This window comes from Ovis canadensis, chromosome 3 (genome assembly GCF_042477335.2).
Source record: "Ovis canadensis isolate MfBH-ARS-UI-01 breed Bighorn chromosome 3, ARS-UI_OviCan_v2, whole genome shotgun sequence".
In the NCBI taxonomy this organism is placed as follows: Eukaryota; Metazoa; Chordata; class Mammalia; order Artiodactyla; family Bovidae; genus Ovis; species Ovis canadensis.
The window spans coordinates 216,322,015-216,342,636 of NC_091247.1; the positions used below are offsets into that span (position 1 = coordinate 216,322,015).

Sequence of the window (20,622 nt, forward strand, 5' to 3'; positions counted from 1 at the left end):
ATTATGGAATTCAAACACTAAGAGCCACAGGAATGTACTGTGCAATTTGGGGAATATAGCCAATATTTTGTAATAACTGTAAATGGGAAGTAACATTTAAACATTGTATGAAAGAGGCTCCCCTGGTGGTCCAGTGGTTAGCACTTGGAGCGGCCGCTGCAGGGAGTACAAGTCTGATCCCTGGTCAGGGAACTGACCAAAAAAAAAAAAAAGTGTATTAAAAAAGGCCCACCAAGAGACCCAGAGGCCATGATAGGTGACCACTTGCAGGAGGGGGAAACTGCCAGAGCTGAGGGTCAGCAAATCTTTACCAAACAGATTCCATGCAGAAGGCACCTCTCTGTAGTTGCAAAAGGCACACAGAGAAGTACATGATCAATCTCCACTTTTGGTCCAGTTGGGGGACCTGATCACAAACATGAAATACACCTCACAGGGTGCAATAGGTGGTCAGAAAACACTCGTTGAATTTAATAAACAAAATCAGTAACACAGCCAAAGTGATGAGAGGAGTGCCGGATTTGGTGCCAAAAGTCCTGGGTTGATCTTGGAACCATAGAGCAGAGTTCAGGTCCTGGATGGAACTAAATTGCATCTACCAAAGGTGTAGCATCTGCGGTTAATATAAGGAATCAGGCTAAAGTAGGTGTGGCTGAAATAATGAAATCAGGAGGGCACACATGGATTAGCTGGTTTTTTAATACTGATATTTTATGAATATGTAATACCATTCATCCAATTAATTCAGTTATTATAAGCATTAGCTTAAAGTTCAGTAATATCTCACCTAAATCAAGTGATATCTAGTGGAGGCATGTTCTTCAAAATGACCATGGGAAATGTGGGTAGAATCAGCGGGTAGATAAAGTCACTGTTTGTGGGCCTTTGTCTTGTTTGATAGAATATTGCTGAAACATTAGTCTGTAATTTTTAATTATTCATTATGCTATGCTTAAAGCAATTAATGTGAGAGCTATTTTGTTTTCTTGATCATTAGATGTAGTGATTAGAACATGCTTCATATTACACTGGAGTTTTTTTTAAACTTTTTATTTTATATTGGAGTATTGTTGTATTTCCTCTTCTTTGGGATGGTTTTGGTCACTGTGTCCTGTACAATGTTATGAACCTCCATCCATAGTTCCTCAGGACCTCTGTCTGTCAGATCTAATCTCTTGAATCTATTTATCACCTCCACTGTATGATAATCAGGGATTTGATTTAGCACATATGTGTATGGTCTAGTGGTTTTCCCTACTTTCTTCAATTTAATTTTGCAATGGGAGCTCGTCATCTGAGCCACAGTCAGCTCCAGGTCTTGTGTTTACTGACTAGATAGAGCTTCTCCATCTTTGGTTGCAAAGAACATAATCAGTGTGATTTCGGCATTGATCACCTGGTGATGTCTATGTGTAGGGTCGTCTCTCGGTTTGTTGGAAAAGGGTGTTTGCTATGATCAGGGTGTTCTCTTGACAAAACTCTGTTAGCCTTTGCCTCGCTTCACTTTGTACTTCAAGGCCAACCTTGCTTGTTATTCTGGGTATCTCTTGACTTCCTACATTTGCATTCCAATCTTCTATGGTGAAAATGACATCTTTTTTTTTGGTATTAGCTCTAGAAGATCTTGTAGGTCTTCATAGAATCATTCAGCTTCTTTGAAGTGGTTGAGGCATAGATCGGGTTACTGTGATGTTAAGTAGTTTGCCTTGGAAATGAACAGAGCTCCTTCCGCTGTTTCAGGGGCTGCATTTTGTGCTCTTTTTGTTGACTGTGACTATAGCTGATGAACAATGTGCTAGTTTCGGGTGGACAGCAGAGGGACTCAGCCGTACGTGGACATGCATCCATTCTCCCTCTATGGATCAGCTGTTGATGACGATGATGGCTTTGCCATGTATCTTGCGGACCTCGGACCAGTCCCATCGCTGCTTCTTGGTCCTCGTTTTCCTTGTCTGTGAGATCAAAGGCTGGATGTGGATGATCCCTAAAGGCTGAAATTCCTTAGTTTCTACCATGATCTAGGAGCTGGGTTTGTAGTACGTGCCTTGTGAGCTTGAGCAAATCACTTCCTACACCTGTCTCCTCACCTGCAAATTGATCCTGGCATGGGGTCGGTGCTCTCCAAGCTCTTCCCACCTGAAAACTGCGAGTCTCAAGGTGTTTCTGGGAGACCCTGAAGGAGAGGTTGAGAAGAATGGGATGGAAAATCGAGACCAGGGAAGTTGGGTTGGCAGAGCACAGCATCTGGGGGCTGAAGAGGGGCGTGAAGGTGGTGCCGAGAAGGAGGGAGGGTGGGGAAAAAGGGTGCCCTGAGTGAGTGCAGCAGGGCCTCTAGAAGAAGAGGAATCTCAAGAAGTGAGGATTCTGAGCCGGTAGGTCTAGACTCGTGCTTGTGACTTGCCTGTTTCTCAAGCTCACAGGCCAGACGGCAGGGTCCAAACCACACTCTGGGTGACCAGGAAGCATGCTCTGTCCTCAGCTTGGTGGGGGAGGCCTCTTAAAGAAGGAGGTAGAAGCTGGTCTCCTCCCCACCCCTAGGACCGCAAAGCAGGAGATGTTTTTCCCATGGCTGTTTCCCCCCATCCTCCCTGCACACCTAGCCCTAGGTGCACGCGTGAATGCACACATACACGCTCTTCGATGCCCTGGCCTCTCCACTTTTCTGCATCAATGCTTCCATCACTGGCCTTCACTGCAAAAGCAATTTTGAGGGAAAAGAATCTCACAGCACGTTTTCCAGGCCCTTGCTGTCTGGCGGTGACGATCCCAGCGGAGAGGGAGGTGGGATGTCTCTGTTGTTGGTGGGCGGTGATGTCATGCCCAGGTTTCCCCATGTCCAGGGTCGTCATCCCTTCCCGGTCCTGGAGGCTGAGATTCTGCTGCCCTGCCCCCACCTCATCAGAGGAGGGGCCTCCCACCGAGTGTTTTTCTCATCTAACCTCTCCTCCACCCTCACACACACACACACACACACACATGCACACACACACACAGCGTCCCTCTCCCCAGGGCCGCTGCCATCCTGCCTTCCTTACGGAGGGGCCCCCTTTTCTCACCATCGTCCACAGACACATGTTTGTAAAGCACACGAGGATGTGCAGTATGCGGCTGAGGCTGTCACCAGCGCCCCCGGTGGCCCGGGACTTCTGCACGTGGCCACATCTGCAACTCATTCCGCAACACAGCCCACCCAGGTGTCATTCACGGGCTGCAGGGGCCAGAGGCTCCACCCCCTCCTCCCCCCTCTCCACCCCATCCCCCTTCCTCCCCTCCTTTCTAGGGAGGGGACACCGCAGTCCAGGGCAGTGCCTTTTCTCACAGGAACCTTTCACCTGGCTCTTTCTTTCCCCATGTTTTCCATTTCCTTCTCCCCAGCCAGCATCCACCCCTCCTTCCCCACCCAGAGGGGATGTGACTTGAACCGCCTCCTTTTGCAGAAAGAATTCAAGAAAGAAGACTCCACTGGATGGAAAGGAATTAGAGCCTTGACCTCAGCAGGTCGCACACCTAGCCCATCCCCTCCACCTTCTGCCGCTCACATCCTTGTGCTTCATGGAAACGGCCCCTCCTTGACTGTGATGGGAGGGGAGAGGGACTCTCGTTGTTCTTAGGTTCTGGAAAAAGGAAATGGGGCTGGCCCTCCAGGTCAAGTGGCTGGTAAACTTTCCTTCTAAACACAGTGCCCAGAGATCTCTGTGCCAGTTGTTGTCTGTTGCTGTTCAGTTGCTAAGTCTGAACTCTTTGCAACCTCATGGACCGCAGCTCTCCAGGCTTCCTTCACCATCTCCTTCACCATCTCCCAGCGTTTGCTCAAATTCATATCCATGGAGTCGATGATGCCGTCCAACCATCTCATCCTCTATTGCCCGCTTCTCCTGCTGCTCTCAGTCTTTCCCAGCATCAGGATCTTTTCCAATGAGTCAGCTCTTCCCATCAGGTGATCAAAGTATTGGAGCTTCAGCATCAGTCCTTCCAATGAATATTCAGGGTTGATTTCCTTTAGGATTGACTGCTTTGGCCTCCTTGCTGGCCAAGGGACTCCCAACAGCCCCCATTTAAATGGCCTGGTAGAGTGATGCTTTGCTCACCCTGAGGACCAAGAGTCTAAAATTCTCACCCTGGATTTCTTTCCCTTTTTTCTCCTTCAAGCCACCTTCCTGTACCCACCCTCTAAAGCTCTGCCTCTAACCCTTGTCAGCTCAGACACCTTCAATGGCTCCTTGTTGCCTTTCAGTAAAGATGTACTTTATTTTATTTTTGATTTCTAAACTGACTTGGGAATTCTTAGAATATTATTTGTTCATGTGTTACATGTTATTTGGCTGTGCTGGGCTCACTCGAGGCACACAGGATCTCCATAGCATCACGCGGATTCTTTGTTGTTATGCACGGACTGTCTAGTTGCGGCTCCTGGTCTTCACAGCTCCAGTGGCCCCCTGGTGGCTCAGTGGTAAAGAATCTGCCTGCCAATGCAGAAGATGTGGGTTCAGTCCCTGGGTCGGGAAGATCCCCTGGAGACGGAAATGGCAACCTGCTGCAGTATTCTTGCCTGTGAAATTTCATAGACAGAGGAGCCCGGCGGGCTACAGTCCATGGAAAAGAGTCGGGCACAACTGAGTGACTAAAATAAACAAAGCGTGTCTTAGTAGTTGCAGCACTCAGGCCTGGTTGCCCCTTGCCATGTGGCATCTTAGTTTGCTGGGATCAAACTGGAGTCCCCTCCATTGCAAGGCAGATTCTTAACCACTGGATCACCAGGGAAGTCTCTAAAGATGCACTTTATATCCCCTTCTTCCACAAACTCTTCCCTGGCTCCTTTGTACTGTCAGTCGTGTTCACAACTACACTGTTCATTTGATACAACTCCATCACTAATTATTATTTAGTATTTACTATGGTTGAACTCACCCCCATAGTAGAGTGCAAGCTTCCCAATGAAAGGAATCACAACACCTGTGTCCTACACCATGCATTCAGGGTTTGTCTTCTTTTCTTTTTTTACATTGTTATAGATTAGCTTTTATTTATAAGACTTCTCAATGATAAAGAAACTTCCCACCAAATAGGAGACGTGGGTTTGACCCCTGGGTCAGGAAGATCCCCTGGAAAAGGAAATAGCAACCCACTCTAGTATTGAAGAAGTGAAGTGAAAGTCTTTAAGTTGTGTCTGACTCTTTGTGACCCCATGGATACACAGTCCATGGAATTCTCCAGGCCAGAATACTGGAGGGTAGCCTTTCCCTTCTCCAGTGGATCTTCCCAACCCAGGAATCGAACCAGAGTCTCCTGCATTGCAGGCGGGTTCTTTACCAACTGAGCTATCAGGGAATCTCTACTCTGGTATGGACAGAGGAGCCTGGCGTGCTGCAGTCCATGGGGTCACAAGGAGTTGGACGTGACTTAGAGACTAAACAACAAACAAATTTTACAATTTCTTGTAATTGAGGAAATTTTAAATTCTATGATGCTTTACAATTTCCAGAAGTTTCACACATGTGATTTAACAGAATTGCATAATAACTCTTCTCCCCACCCCTGTATTGCCCAGCCCCCCACTGGTAACCTTACTCTGCGTGTGTGTGCTTGTGTGTTATAGGACATTTGGAATCTAATAGCAGGGAGAGACATTCTCTCCTGGAAAATGCCCCCGTGCAGGAATTTGCATGAGTGTCTGGGGTTGGCAGTGCCTTGTCGTTCCCCGGGTTAGCACTACCCGATGTGGCACAGAGTCTAGCTGCCGGTGGGCAGCGGCTGTCCACTGACCCGTGACTCTCCCTGTTTTCCCTAACAGATCGCCTTGACCTTCTCCATCGTCTTTGGGGTCATCGTCTATCGCATCACTACTGCAGCTGCTCTTTCTCTCAACAAGGCCACACGCTCCAACGTCCGGGTGACGGTGACAGCCACGGCGGTCATCATCAACCTGGTGGTCATCCTCATTCTGGACGAGATCTACGGTGCCGTGGCCAAGTGGCTCACCAAAATCGGTAGGGAGTCGCTGCCTCCCACGCTCCCCTGGGACCCCCTAGGGTGTGGTCAGTTCAGTGCGTGCAGGGTTTCTGGTGGCAGTGACCCAACATAAAGGAAGTCCAGAGCCCTTGAAGTGGAGAAATGAGAAGGTGCAGGGTGTGTCCTTGGAGGGTCTCTGCCCAGGCAGGAATCCTTCCTGGAATATTCTCCATCAGTAGTCCCCCGGCCCAAGTTGATGGCCTCTGTATCCCCCTAAGAGCAGTCCTGGGGTCTGTTCTTTCTGCTTCCCTGGTGGCTCAGTGGTAAAGAACCCACCTGCCAGTGCAGGAGATGTGGATTCCATCCCTGTGTCGGGAAGCTCCTCTGGAGAAGGAAAAGGCAGCCCACTCCAATATTCTTGCCTGGGATAATCCCATAGACAGAGGAGCCTGGCAGGTTACAGTCCATGTGGTCACAAAGAGTTGGACACAACTTAGCCACTGAGCAGGCTGTTCTTTTTAGCCTAACCTAGAAGCAAAAGGGCTTCAACACTTCCTGCTAAAAAAAAAAAAAAAAGGCAGAGTTCTCGTTCTCCTTATTTTCCCAGCAACATTTAGAAAGTTGGGAAAGTCTCTTGATACTTGAGCCCAAGAGGGTCTTATCTGCCCCCATATTGTCAGAGGCCCCCACAAATCCATGCATTCCCCAGGCTCTGAGCAGACTTCAAAGGGGTGTATCAGGCTTCCCAAGCTCCCAGCCAGTGAGAAAAATGCAGTGGCCTCAGCGTTCAGAAGTGTCATTCGAGCCACAAGCTGCTGTTGATTGAGCACCACTTTCCGGCACTTGTGCTTCTTGGATGGGACGGGGCGGGGAGGCGGCTGCAGGGAGCTGAGACCCTCTCCTCACTGTCTTTATCCTGGGTGGCCTGGAGGCATCGCTTTCCCTCACTGAGTCCAGGGACCAGCGGTCTCAGCCTCTCAGTAACCTCAGGGGAGTGGAATTCGTGAAGGGATGTTTTTAATGTGCTATCAAGTTTGGAAGTGGACACTTGACCGGATAACCCCCTCTTCAAGGGAGCCTTTCCTGGGGGTGCAGAGAATTTCAGAAAGGTTTCACTGATGGCAGTGACTCTTTCAGCGCCTTCTCTGGCGTGGCTTGTTCTCCTGGTGGGCAATGAATTTGGTTTCTGTGTGGGATGTAGGCAATTTACCGTCTGGCTGTTCTGCTGTCTTTGGGCAGGTATGTGTTTACACAGAAGTATTATACGGGTTCCTTCATATGTTTCTTAAGAAAAGTAGGCAGCGAATTCCACATTAGTGTATTTGCTGGTGATTCCATGGAAATGCTTAGGATGAGCCTTCCATGTCTCTGGGGGCTCAGGGGAGACTCCACGTGGGAGCGTCCAGTTGGAAAGCTTGGAGATCAGTGGACATAGACATTAGACAGGCATGTGCAGGGGAAGGAGGAGAGGAAGGTCCCTGGCAGAGGAAACAGGATAAGAAATCCAGCAAGGAAGGGGAGATTCGACAGGAAGTAGCGCATGGGCTGGGCTTGTACGACGGGTAGAATTGGGGGACTTAAATGTGAGAGAGTTGAAGGGGCAAAGCTCAGCAGATGGAAGAGAACAGGAGGTGTGTCCAGGATGCTAAGGGGAGCCCACGTGGTGGTGCTCCAAGTTCTAGCATGTCCAAGGCAGAGCGTGGTGTCCCACCAGGCCCGGAGAGTTGGCTGAGCCCAGATATTTTGGTGGAGGACTTTGGATGTTAAGTTGAGAACTCTACTGATGATGGAAAAGTATTTGCTGAAGTTCAAGGCAGCAAGGGAGCAGGGGGGCGGGTTACCAGGTGGTGTGGTGGTGAAGAACCTGCCTGCCAATGTGGGACTTTGGGTTGGATCCCTGGAGTGGGAAGATCCCTTGGAGTAAGAGATGGCAACCCGCTCCAGTATTCTTGCCTGGAATATTACATGGACAGAGGAGCCTGGTAGGCTACAGTCCATGGGGTTGCAAAGAGTTAGACACAATTGAGCATACACACTAGGGGCATCTTGTAAAATGTACCATCCTCCTGGCCTGATTACTGAACCTGCTGAGAAATAAGGCAAAGACAGATGTAGACAAAAGCCAAGTTTCACCTTTAAAGCTGAAAAAGGCTACACCAGAGAAAGCAGCTTTGCAGAAATGAACAGGCTTCCTATTCCAGGTTCCAGACAGTGACGTCCCCTGGCAGGCAGCAGTGGGCGGGGAGAAGGAAGGAGTGAGTAGAGAGACAAGGCAGGGACTTAGCTAATCACACTCCCCTTAAGCGGGGAAATGCCAGGAGTGCCCCCTTGTATGCTCCACTCATGGGAAATCTGTCCCGTCCCCTCTGCCATCATCCCCGTCTTCCCCAGTATAGACAGTGCCAGCGTGCTAAGTTGCTTCAGTCATGTTGACTCTTTGCGACCCAATGGACTGTAGCCCACCGGGCTCCTCTGTCCATGGGGTTCTCCAGGCAAGAATACTGGGGTGGGTTGCCATGCCCTTCTCCAGGGGATCTTCCCCACCCAGGGATTGAACCCACATCTCTTATGTCTCCTGCATTGGCAGGTGGGTTCTTTACCACTAGCGCCACCTGGGAAGCCTGTATTAGACCTGATGAGGCATTGTCATAGAATCTCAGTTGCACACTACAAGGGTGTGTATTGGTTCTCACTCATGCAGCATGGCAGGGCAGGGTCTCTGCTTTACACAGTCACTGGGGACCCAGACCAATGGAGGCCATGTGGGCACCTGTTAGGGATAGAGAGTGCTGGAAGGTCATGTGGAGGCTGTCATAGTGGTGGACTGTTCATCATCTCTGCCCTCAGTATGCTGGCTAGAAGCGGCCTGATCAGGAAGAGGCTGGAAACGTGTGGAAGCTCGTGGACATTCCATGACCAAGAAAGGTCTCTGCCACTCACTCCAGCCAGGTCACACAGCCCTGGAGAACTGCCCTTCCGCCTGACATCTCAGTTCTCTCCTCCCCAGGCCTGCTGCCTGGTAGATCTTAGCCCATGCTTGTCAGTGCATTTATGGGTGAAATACATCTCTCTTTCCACTCATGCGTTCAGATTTTTTTTTTTCAAGGAGTACCATCAGGCAAGGCATTCTGTAGGCCACAGGAGAGGCTAAAGCAAGCTTTTATGCATTCGTGGTTTCAACCCTGCCTGCTGACCAAAGGATTTGAGGAAATGTGAAAATGAGCCAGAGACTTCCCTGGTGGTCCAGTGACTACGACTCCACACTCCCAATGCAGGGGGCCTGGGTTGGATCCCTGGTCAGGGATCTAGATCCCCCCATGCTGCACCTAAGATCCTGCATGCCACAGCTGAAGGTCCCGTGTGTCCCACCTAAGGCCTCGTGCAGCCAACTTAAAAAGAGAGAGAGAGGGATGAACCAGGAAAATGCAGACTTGCCATGATGCAGGAGTGACTGGAAGATGTGACAGAGAGATCCAAAGACAAGAGCTGTTCTTATTGGCAGAGTTTACACACTAACGAGACACTCACACAGAGCAGGGTGGCTGGCCCACCTGCCGGCAGAGGTGTGGTTTCAGAGCCCCCAGGCCTGCAAGGAACTTGAAACTGAGGATAAGGCACCTGATGGAATGAGGGTCCTGCCAAGCTCAGAGTCTCCCCTGCCTTCTCACGCTGGGTTTAACGCCCGTCTGGCATCCTGCCCCTGGTCTCCTGGTGCATGAGGAGGTGGTGACCATGTGCTTTGCTCACCAGGTGCAAACAGCTGGGGTAAACAACCGCAAGAGTTCTTGAGTGTTTCTTGCAAAGCTGGGCGATGGAAGACCCATTCTCTGGGAGGTCCCTGGACAGGCCCCAGTCTAGGCCTAGCTGAGGTCTATCTTGCCACAAATATTTATGACAAAAGACAGAATTTGTTAACTGCCTTGAGTGTGATGGATGGGCTCCACAGTGATAGATAAAGACAGAGATTGTCTACCTGGTAACCAGGATAACAGCAGTCGTGGGCTTGGGCGCAAGACACACCATCATCTGGAGGCGACGAGGTCCTGGTGGTTCAAGGACTGAGCAGAAGCCTGCAGTTGGGGGGCGGGGTTGCTCGGGAAACAGAGATGCTTTGAGACCTTGTCAGCCAAGGCACACTGTGCTACGTGTGTGGCCTGGTTCAGCAAGCATCAGTCCCTGACGTTTGTGAGTCTCAGTGAACAGGCGGGGCAAGGACTGTCTTAGTCCCCAGTGATGTGTTCCTTCCTGGAGGGGTCACAGGGTGTCACAGGGACAGGATCCAGTTCCTGGAGGAGGGAGGAAGCAGGAACGGGGCAGGACCAGGAGGGGGCTTGGCATCTTGGGAGGTCACGGTCTGAGGCAAGACCCTGGGGTCACCAGGAAGATCAGCTCAAGGACAGCTTCTGTCTCAGTCTGGGGTCACCGGGAAGATCAGCTCAAGGACAGCTTCTGTCTCAGTCTGTTCTGGCTGCTATGACAAAATGCCGTGGACTGGATGGTTGACAAACAACAGAAACTCATGCCTCAGGGTTCTGGAGTCCAGGACAAGGGCACCAGTGTAGACGGCTCCTGGTGAAGGGCCTCTTCCAGGCTGCTGATGACTACCTCCTTGCTGTGTCCTCAAGTGATGGAAGGGGCTGGGAGCGCCGCGGGGTCTTTTATAAGGACATTCATCCCATTGCTTGGTGGCTCAGCGGTAAAGAATCTGCCTGCAATGCAGGAGACGAGGGTTCAATCCCTGGGTTAGGAAGATCCCCTGGAGGAGGGTATGGCAACCCACCCCAGTATCCTTGCCTGGAGATTCCCATGGACAGAGGAGCTTGGTGGGCTACAGTCTATGGGGTCGCAAAGAGGTGGACATGACTGAGCAATTAATGCTTCCAGTTTTACAGTCCCATTCCTGAGGGCTCCATCCTCATGACCTAAGCACCTCCCAGGGTCCCCACCCCCTCATACCATCACCTCTGGGGGTTAGGATTTCAACTTGTAAATTTAGGGGAACACAGACATTCAGACCACGGCAGCTTCCTCCATGGGTCGGGGTATGGGGCGCACTGTGCCCTAGATGGCAAGCTTCTGAGTCTGCCCGTTGTGGAGCAGGATGCCCAGGGTCTTGTTGTGACCTACATGGGCCTGGATCTGGCTTGGCCTGGAAGGGGCTCCCGCTCATCCTCTTGTTGTGCGGACGACCTCTAGCTCGAGGCTGAGTGAGGAGGGCAGGGTTGACTCCAAGCTTCATGGCTGAATGATCCAGCTGCCATCAGCTCGTCTTCATCAACATGGTTCCCTAAGTCCAGCTCCTCCAGCTCCTTCTCCTCTTTCTCCTCCTCCTCCTCCATCCCTCCTCCTCCCTCTCCTCCTCTTCTTCTGCCTTCCAAACCTCTGCCTAGTTCTGCATTGTGTGTGGGGCTACAGATTCCTCCTTACACTTCACCAGGCCTCTCCTAGTTACAGGGTCGGGCTCACTGTATGTCCCTGACACACAATTATGGTGTCAGATCAAAGCCTCCGGTTCTTAGGAAGAGGCTGCGTTTGTGACTTGTTTAAATAGCACTGGTACCCTGCTCCGGAGCATCGCTATCCTGGGGGCAGGGATGTGACGGAAGGAGGGAGAGGTGAAGAAAGGATTTGATTTCCTGACATTCGTTGTGTTCCTGGCAGGCATTGTACATACAGCGTTTCATCCAATTTTCACAATAGCCCTTGGGTGTTTCCCTCATTTTATTTATGAGGAGTCTGAAGAGGTTTAGAAACTTCACCAAGGCCCATGGTTAGTAGTGGCATGTGTGTATGGACACACGCACACACACGCATACACACACACCCTGTGCTGAGCTCTGCTTTAAGCACGTTATATATGTTAGTATATTGAATCCTCAGAACAGCCCTGAGGGCGCGGTGGTCTTGACCCTCCCACAGGCCCAGGGGCCTCTGACTGAGCAGTGAGGCTTCTGTGTCCTTGCTGAGACCGTAGCAGTCCACTGTCCAGTAATACATAGCTGTCCTTTTGCCTCGGGAAATTCTAAAAGTGCAGGGAAAGGAGAATAAAATGCACCAGAGGTTCCAGAAGATTTTAAAATCAACGCACCCACCCATGAGGATGGCTGGTTGCAAGGCATGGTTGGGGGTGCAGGAGGGGGCCGGTCTCTGGGGATTAGGGAGGAGACAGTGGGAGCAAGCCCCTCGCTCCATGCAGGCCTGCAGGCAGGAGCAGACCTCTGCAGGTTCACCAACTTTGGGGTCCCACTTGCTTTTTAAATGAAAAATTTTTTTTCTTTGAAGAATTGAAGTCCCACCAGGAAGTCCTGAGTCTAGAATTGTGCATCCGGCTCTAAGCCATCCTCCGCACAGGCTGTATCTGACCGCTAAGGAGAGGCAATCAGGAGGAAAGGAAGAGGCGGGGGAACCTCAGTACCAGAGGCCGCCCGGACCGCACAGGTTCTTTAAAGAGGAATGTTTTGGGTTTACAGGAGTGGATCTAATTTCCCATCAGATGTGGACAATGTGTGTTTTCAGAGCACAGGGTGGAGGGCTGCTGTATGGGTTCTGGGCACCTGTGCAAGGGGAACCAGCTTCCCCATAGCTGGAGTCTGCGCAGGAGTGAGCTTTTGGAACAAGGACATGTGTGGATGCCTGTGGATGTGTATATATGCGTGTGGGTACACGGGAATACATGTGGATGCGTGTGGACACGTGGGTACATGTGGATGTGTATATATGCGTGTGGATACTTGCGGACGTGTGTGGATGCATGTGGATACATGTGGATGTGTGTTGGTGTGTGGATGCATGTGCACACATATAGATACATGTATGTGGGTGGGCATGGATGTTTGTAGATGCATGTGGTTACATGTAGATGTGGTGGATGTGTCTGGATATGTCTGGATATGTCTGGATATGTCTGGATATGTAGATACGTGTGGATACATGTATGTGGGTGGGCGCGGATGTGTGTGGATGCATGTGGTTACATGTAGATATGGTGGATGTGTCTGGATATGTCTGGATGTGTGTGGACACGTGTAGATGTGTGTGGATGTGTATGCATGTGGATGCATGTGGACGCGTGGATACATGTGGGTATGTGAGGATGTGGGTGGGTACATGTAGATACATGTGGAGGCATGTGGATGTGTGTGGATGCGTGTGGCCGCATGTGGGCTGGGCTGGGACCTAGGCCTTCCTGGCAGGGAGACTATAGTGCTGGTAATTTGAAATCTGGCCCGAGAGTCAGGTCTGCTGGGTTGTCTTCCTGCCCTGCCACCATCTCCTGACTCCCTGGGTGGCCTCCTGCCCGTCACATGTGGGGGGCCACGGGAAGGGTGTGGCCAGAGTTGATTCTGCCATTGTCTGAGGCCCCCTCCATGAGGCGAGCAGGAACTGTACATTTTGTCTGGGAAGCCGAAAGATGGTGGGGGGCTGCTGCTCATAACACAAACGACGTGAGCATGCCTGTAGCCGAGTTTGTAGAACAATTCATTCCAGTTACGTGGAACTTTTATTAGTAACACTGCTACTTATAATAGTTTTTTTTTTAATAACTGGCAAGAATTCCTTCCAAACTTGAGCTGTAGCTATGAACATTGTCTCTTTCATTTTTCCAGTTATTCCCTGAGCACTCATCTCTCCTTTTAGCAAGAAGCCTGTTCATTCCTCTCCCTCTTTTTGAGTTTTCTAGGAACCCAGCACCTTAATCCATGAGAAGGAAGGGAGTAATCATGCTCTGTTGGCCAGGTTTTCCCTCCAGGCCCCTTCTCCCCACCTCTCTGCCGAGGTCTGTGAGCCGAGGTCCAGCAGATTGTATCTTGGGCGCCCCAAACCCAACTGTGGGCTGGGTTCAGCTGATGGGAAGCAGTGGAAGGAGCTTACCCGGGAGAGGAGATGGAATTGGGGCCATTTCTCCGTGATTCACCCTCACCTCTAGCAAAACTGTGCCTTCATTAACATCCCTTCCTCTGAACCTTCTGGGGTGAATTCTGTTTCCTGCTGGGATGCTGACCATTTAGACCAGGTCAGGTCAACATCCATGCTTAAACAGGGACATTCCCTGGAGTGTGACCAGCCCTTCATTCCCATGTCTCCTTGCTACAGCATGTTGCCACAGGATGTTGGCCTGTCCCATCAGACACGGAAGGCTGGACCGCTGCTGAGCTGGTCCTGCCTCACCGCAGGTCCCGGACTGGCCACTGGGCTCTTCAAGGAAGCCTGGTCCTCTCCATCAAGGGTCTACGGCTATGGGGGTGCCCTACTTTCAGACATATAACACCTGTATCCCCACCCCCATGCTGTCATCTGTCACACAGACCCGGACTCCCTTCTCCCTGGAAACCCACCCTAGCTGTGTACAGCCTGTCTTTGTAAACTTTCAAAACACAGTAGATTGGGTGATATACCTCCTCCCAGCTCTCTATGAGGGAGGTGACCCTCAGTGACTATAAGTTAGGGGTACTCATCACCCTAAGTGATGCCACCCCAGCCTTCTAAGAAAGAGGGCTCATCAGAGATGTTGAGGTAACTTGGTGGAGCCTGTTTCACCAAAGAAGAGAAACACGTGTACACATGAAAGGTCTAACAGAGTGCCTGCTACACTGTCTCCTGACAGCAGATGTTTGTGACTTCAGACTATACCTGTGTGGCACAGGGAATCCAGCCTGGTGCTCTGGGATGACCTAGAGGGGTGCGATGGGGGACAGTGGGAGGGAGGCTCCAGAGGGAGGGGATATATATATATATATATATATATATATATATATATATATATATATATATATATATGCTGTGTGTGCTCAGTTGCTTGCTCAGTCGTGTCCAACTCTTTGCGACCCATGGACTGTAGCCCGCCAGGCTCCATGGGATTCTCCAGGCAAGAATATTGGAGTGGGTTGCCATTTCCTCCTCCAAGGGATCTTCCTGACCCAGCGTTTGAACCCATGTCTCCTGTGTCTCTGATTTCTGTATACATATATCTGATTTTCTTCCTTGTGCAGAAGAAACTAACACAACATTGTAAAGCAGTGATTCTCCAACAGAAAAAGAGAAGACGTGGCCTAGGGAGCTGACACTTGGGGCTGGACTGCTAGTGCACAGTAGGTCTCCAGTCCCTTTGTCTGGGGGCCTGTCTCCCTGACTCTAAAGGTGGGGCCCTGTATGCTGGAATCTCTCCAGAGCTCCAGGAGTGTCTCAGGAACACCCATCCATAATCTTGCCCTCAAGCAGTGCACTGGCTGCCTGGTTACCCAGCTGGCTGGCTTCTGCCGGGGTGATTCCCTCCCCGTGGCATAAACAAGGCAGCAACATCACACAGGAGGCTGGGGCCGCCCCCCTTCCCTCCCCCGACAACATAAACATAAACCCGTGCACACACACAAATGGAGGGAAGGCCAGATGGTTGGGCTGTCAGGAAACACTGCTATTTGCAAAAGCTGGATCTGCCCTGGGGGAGAAGTGGAAAGCGTGCGGCACCTTTGCTTTCTGACTCAGCCTCCATTCCACCCCAGAGTGGTGTGAGGGCTGGAAGTGGCTGAAATTCACACCTGGAAGTCGCCTCAGTCTGTCTGGTTGCTGCCATGGACCTGTATCTGCTGGATCGCTGGGGACACCCCGTTCGGATGAGTTGTTCTTCCAAACTTCGGATTCCACAGCCGACACCCCCTTGCTCGTCATGCTGTTTCCATGTGACGAGGATGGCGCTCCAGGGACTTTGAATTCTGAGCTGGCCCCCTGGGACTCACTTGGGCTTTCATACTAATTATTTTCCAAGGCAGTTTACAGCTGGGTCATTTATACTCATATTTTTTCATGACACAATGCACCAGAGGTTTAACACTTAAAAGAAAGGGAGAAGGGTAAGGGTGCTGCACAGGAATTCTATCTCATGGTCCCTCTTGGTCCTAAAGTCTGCCCTTTGTCCAAAATCCACTCCAGCTGCTGAAATTCAGATGGTCTCCAGTCAACCTGGGGTGGCTTCCTGGGGGAGGTGAGGTGTCAGGAGCCTGTGAAGGTGGAGAGGGGTTGAGTTCTGCCTTCTCACACTCTCTCCATGTTGACTCCTCTCGATCCGCCTTGTTGTTTAGTTGCTTAGTCATTTCCGAACCTTTGTGACCCCATGGCCTATAGCCTGCCAGGCTCCTCTGTCCATGGGATTCTACAGGCAAGAATACTGGAGTGGGCTGCCATGCCCTCCTCCAGGGGATCTGCCCAACCCAAGAATGGAGCCCACATCTCCTGCTTGGCAGATGGGTTCTTTACCACGGAGCCACCTGGGAAGCAGTTGATGTCTAAAGACACTTTATTTGAAGTTTTATAAAACACAAGGCTGGGCTGTTTTCTCATGGGCTCAGATGGGGACCACTTTGGATTCTGTGTCCTCTCAGGGATGGTGCTCAGTGTTCTGAAGTGCCCTAATTGTCCTGTAGACATCATCCCACCCCAATGGGACCCTGAAAAACCTGTTCCATCTCACTGTCCCATGCAGGTGAGGCTCCTCATGTTGGCTGTTGAAGGAGACTCGTTCAAACATAGGCATGACATTGTAAATCAACTCACTGTACTTCAGTTTTAAAAGAGAGAGACCCAAAGTTGCTTGGAGCTCCAGGGCCCCAACTCCCTCCCTCCTCTGGGGATGTGTTCCCTCGGGGGGGCTCCCCTTCTCCAGAAGCCTCAGCAGAGCACCCAGCATGGCCTCATAGCTTCTCTGCCGTGGGCCCCCGGCTGATTTAGTGGACTATCAAGCAGATTTGGATTGTTTATTGGACATGCCCATTATTTATGATGGCTCACGGCCCTAAAAGCATAGGCATGGGCTGTTTATAGAAATAATCCTAATGAATAATAACCAGGCCCCTGATTTATTAGGATGTAAGAAGGGAGCCACTCATTTTCAGTTGGAGCAAAATGCTCTGAAGGGACCAGATTCTCCTTCCAGAGAGCTTGGAGGAAATTCCTGTACAAATTGGGAGATCTGAGTACCAAGAGTTCAAAGGCAATTATAAAAGAAAATCAGAGACACGTGCCTCTCTGGACCTCATCCTTAATCCCCTTCTAGTCACATTTGCAAGGTGACTTTTCCAGATTTTCAGATCCTCAGACCTCATTAAGTAATATCACCTGATCACTTTTCAGGTGACATTGGTTTTCATTTTCTTACCCCCAAAATACTTAAAAGTGAGAGACAAGATGTGGTTAAGTTATTATTGAATTGATTGCTTCAAGCTTATGGAGCCAAGGCTCAAATTCCTGTTGAAAATGCCCCCTCCCTCCTTTCCTCCTTCCTTCCCTCCTTTCTTCCTTCCTTGCTTCCTTTTGTTGACTGAAAAAAAAAATGTACAGTGTAAAATTTGAGACTTATGTTTGATTCGGTGGACTTTCTGAGGACTTAAGCCCGGGAGGCAGCCTCTCAGATGGCTCTGCGAGATTGCTCTGGAGAGGTGAGGGAGGAGTCAGGATAGGTAGGAGATTCTGCAACAAAAACCAGGTAGTCAGAACAGCAAAAGATGACTGTTAATTAAAGAAAAGCAGATCCTCGAGTTAACGAAGCTAGTGCTTTTCTACGTATGTCTGGGCTCATTGAAATCATCCCTTTGACGTGCACCTCAGCTACCTAGGGCCAGCACCCTGTGTTCTCCATCCTGAGTCCCCTCAGGGTGCACAGTCTGGGGTGGCGCTAGTCATCACTGACACACATGATGTAGGGTTAGTGCTTTCTCTCTGTCCTTGAAAACCGTGGCCCAGTAATCCCCTTCTCTCTGCCAAGCTCTTTGTCACAGTCTGTGTAGACCCCTCTGAGTTCTCTGCTCAGCTGTCCATGGAGCTCCATGGGTCTCGAGTCTTCTGAAGGCACCAATGAGGTTTCTGCTCAGTGTTTCTCAGGGTCTCCTGAGAACATTGGTTGACTCCCTGCTTGGACCTGATAGAACTCATGGATGCTATGACCCCTGAGCCTGAGACCTCAGACTCAGGCTGTGTTTGTTTCATTTGCTTATCTGATGAGCCTCCATCATTTGAGTGAATGGACTCAAGATGTCTCAGCCTGTGCCAGGGACATACAGGGAGGGCTTTCCTGCTAGAGACAACGGAAGAGAGAAAGAGGAACAATGCCCTGGTGCCCAAGCCAAGCCTTCAGTGCTTCTTGACTTCTGTTCACTGGTTAACAAACCATTTTGTCAGGGATGTTGCTTCTAGTAAAATCTTCTAGAAGTGACAATTGTGCCAGTAAAAGCTGAATTCCTCTTGATGAAGCAGGGGTGGTGGGAGGATATTCTTCTTGCTTAGACCTCTCTTTGAGGAGCACAGTGTGAAATTGTCACTTTCATGGATTGGAAGAGGGAAGTGAAAAGAGACATGTATTGATCCTATATACTCTTGACCTCTGTACCTGGTAAACCACTTGGGACCTCACAGAGGAAGTCAGTTCTAATGTCACAGAGCAATGAATCTCTGGGTTTCTTCTCCGGAGGAGTAAATGGACAGATAATGGCTCATGTCACAGGGTGACCACTCTAAGGAGGTGAGAAATCTGTCTGATCAGCTTTGATCTTCCCTTTCAGAGGTTCCAAAAACAGAGCAGACATTTGAAGAGCGCCTGATCCTCAAGGCTTTCTTACTGAAGTTTGTCAATGCCTACTCACCCATCTTCTATGTGGCCTTTTTCAAGGGAAGGTGAGTATCTTGGTGCCATATGCAGAAGGGCAGTTGGTCACAAAGACAGTCCTCCACTAGGGTCAGCCTGTCCCCGTTGCTAGTTTACATCTTCAGCCCCATGTCCCACTCCCGTTGCCACCTGACTGCACTAATCATGCTGGATTATCATCTTCAGATTCTGACAACATGGGGAAATCTGCAGTTATTTGGCTCTGGCCCTGAAGGGTTAATCCCAGAGGAATGTATCTCTCCCAAGTTGAGGACATAGCAGGAGAAAATTTCATGTCCAGCCAGTGATTCTTGGGTCTTGCATTGCAGGTCTGATGCTATCTACCCAGGTCAATGTGGACTTCATAGATTAGGATACAGTCTCCCACAAGACTGCCCTCACTTCAAACACTGTTGCAAGCTCTGGGACTCTCAGGTCACTGATGGTGACCCAACCAGTCTGGGTCACCAGACCCAACTGGTGACCCCAGTTGGGTCAGTTGGGCAGACCCAACTGGCTATAACCACTGACCCCTTGGTTTTGATAATTCACCAGAACAGCTAATAGTGCTTGGGATGTGCTGTCCCTAAAGTTACAGTGTTATTACAGCAAAGGGTTACAAGTCTGAACTGGCAAATGGGAGACACATAAGGCAAGGTCTAGGAGCATCTTGGAAAGAAGCTTACATGTCCTCAGGATGTCGGCTTCCTGGCACATCAACATGCACCACCAACCACTCATCCAGGCTTCAGTGTCCGGAGTTTTTATTGGGGTCCCATTATCCAGGCATCATTGAATGAATCATGGCTCATGTAATTAAACTTAGTCTCCGGTCCCTCTCTCCCACCTGAGGTCAGGCTGCCTTTACTTGGGTCAAAGCCCCACTCATTAATCATGTGGCTGGTCTTTCTGGCATTGGCCTTCATGATCCTGAATGAATAGATAAGGAGTTGTGGTACATATATACAGTGGAACAATAGTCGTAAAAAGGAACAAAATTAGATCCGTTGTAGTGATGTGGATGAGCCCAGAGTCTGTCATACAGAGTGAAATTAAGTCAGAAAGAGAAAAACAAATATCATATATTAATGCATATGTATGGAGTCTAGAAAAATGGTACAGACCTTATTTGCAGGTCAGGAATAGAGATGCAGATATAGAGAAAGGACTGTGGACACGATGGGGGAAGGAGAGGGTGGGGCAGGAATTGAGAGAGTATCTTTGACATATATACACTATCATGTGTAAAATATATTTTAATAGTTAGTGGGAAGACGCTGTGTAATACAGGGAGCTTAGCTTAGTGCTCTGTGATGACCTAGCAGGGTGGGATGGTGGGTTGGGGATGGGAGGAAGGCTCAAAAGGGAGGGGATATATATATACATATAACTGGTTCATGTTGTTGTACAGCAGAAACTAACACAACATTGTAAAGCAATTATACCCCAATTTAAAAAATCTTAAAAAAAAAAAAGAAAAAGAATTACTTCATTAGCATAAACTTAGGTCTAGTCTCAGGGGCCCACCCTGAATAACAAATTTCCTATCAGGAAATTCCAAGGATTTAGAGATCCTTCCCAGGGACCAAGGACAATGACCAGTCATATACTTTATTATATAATAGTCCTGGGTATAAATCGCTTCTGATAAGTATCATTTGTGGTCAGATCAGCTAGGTACCTCCAAGCTTTCCCCTTAGGCAGCAGCTAAGTCAGGAAGCTTCCTTAGAACTGAGAGCTTAGCAAGACTGTCATCATCCACACTTTATAATTCCCTATAAATGTGTTTGTGACCCAAATCACTACTCCTCCTCAGGACCTCTGCACTTGAGGCTCATGAAATTATAGTAGCAGAGAGGTTCTCCATGTTAATGATTATATACTTCTTTGGTGATTTATGTCTAGATTTAATAAAAATAGAAACTTGCATACATACGATATTCCAGGAAAAAAAAATCGTAGGGCTCTGACCCTTAGATAAACTTGTAGTGTACTGAGAGAGAGAGTCTTGGCAGCAGCACGCTGCAGTCTGCAGTAAGTGC

General features: G+C 49.6%; 1 protein-coding gene across 1 annotated transcript in view; it reads left to right on the forward strand.

The window, feature by feature from the left end:
• Positions 1-20,622, forward strand: part of ANO2 (anoctamin 2) — a 357,135-nt gene that overhangs the window by 280,766 nt on the left and 55,747 nt on the right. The window contains exons 16-17 of the mRNA XM_069582006.1: positions 5,792-5,987; positions 18,498-18,609. Of these exons, the coding sequence (XP_069438107.1) occupies positions 5,792-5,987; positions 18,498-18,609 (308 nt within the window). The remainder of the gene's footprint in view (positions 1-5,791; positions 5,988-18,497; positions 18,610-20,622) is intronic.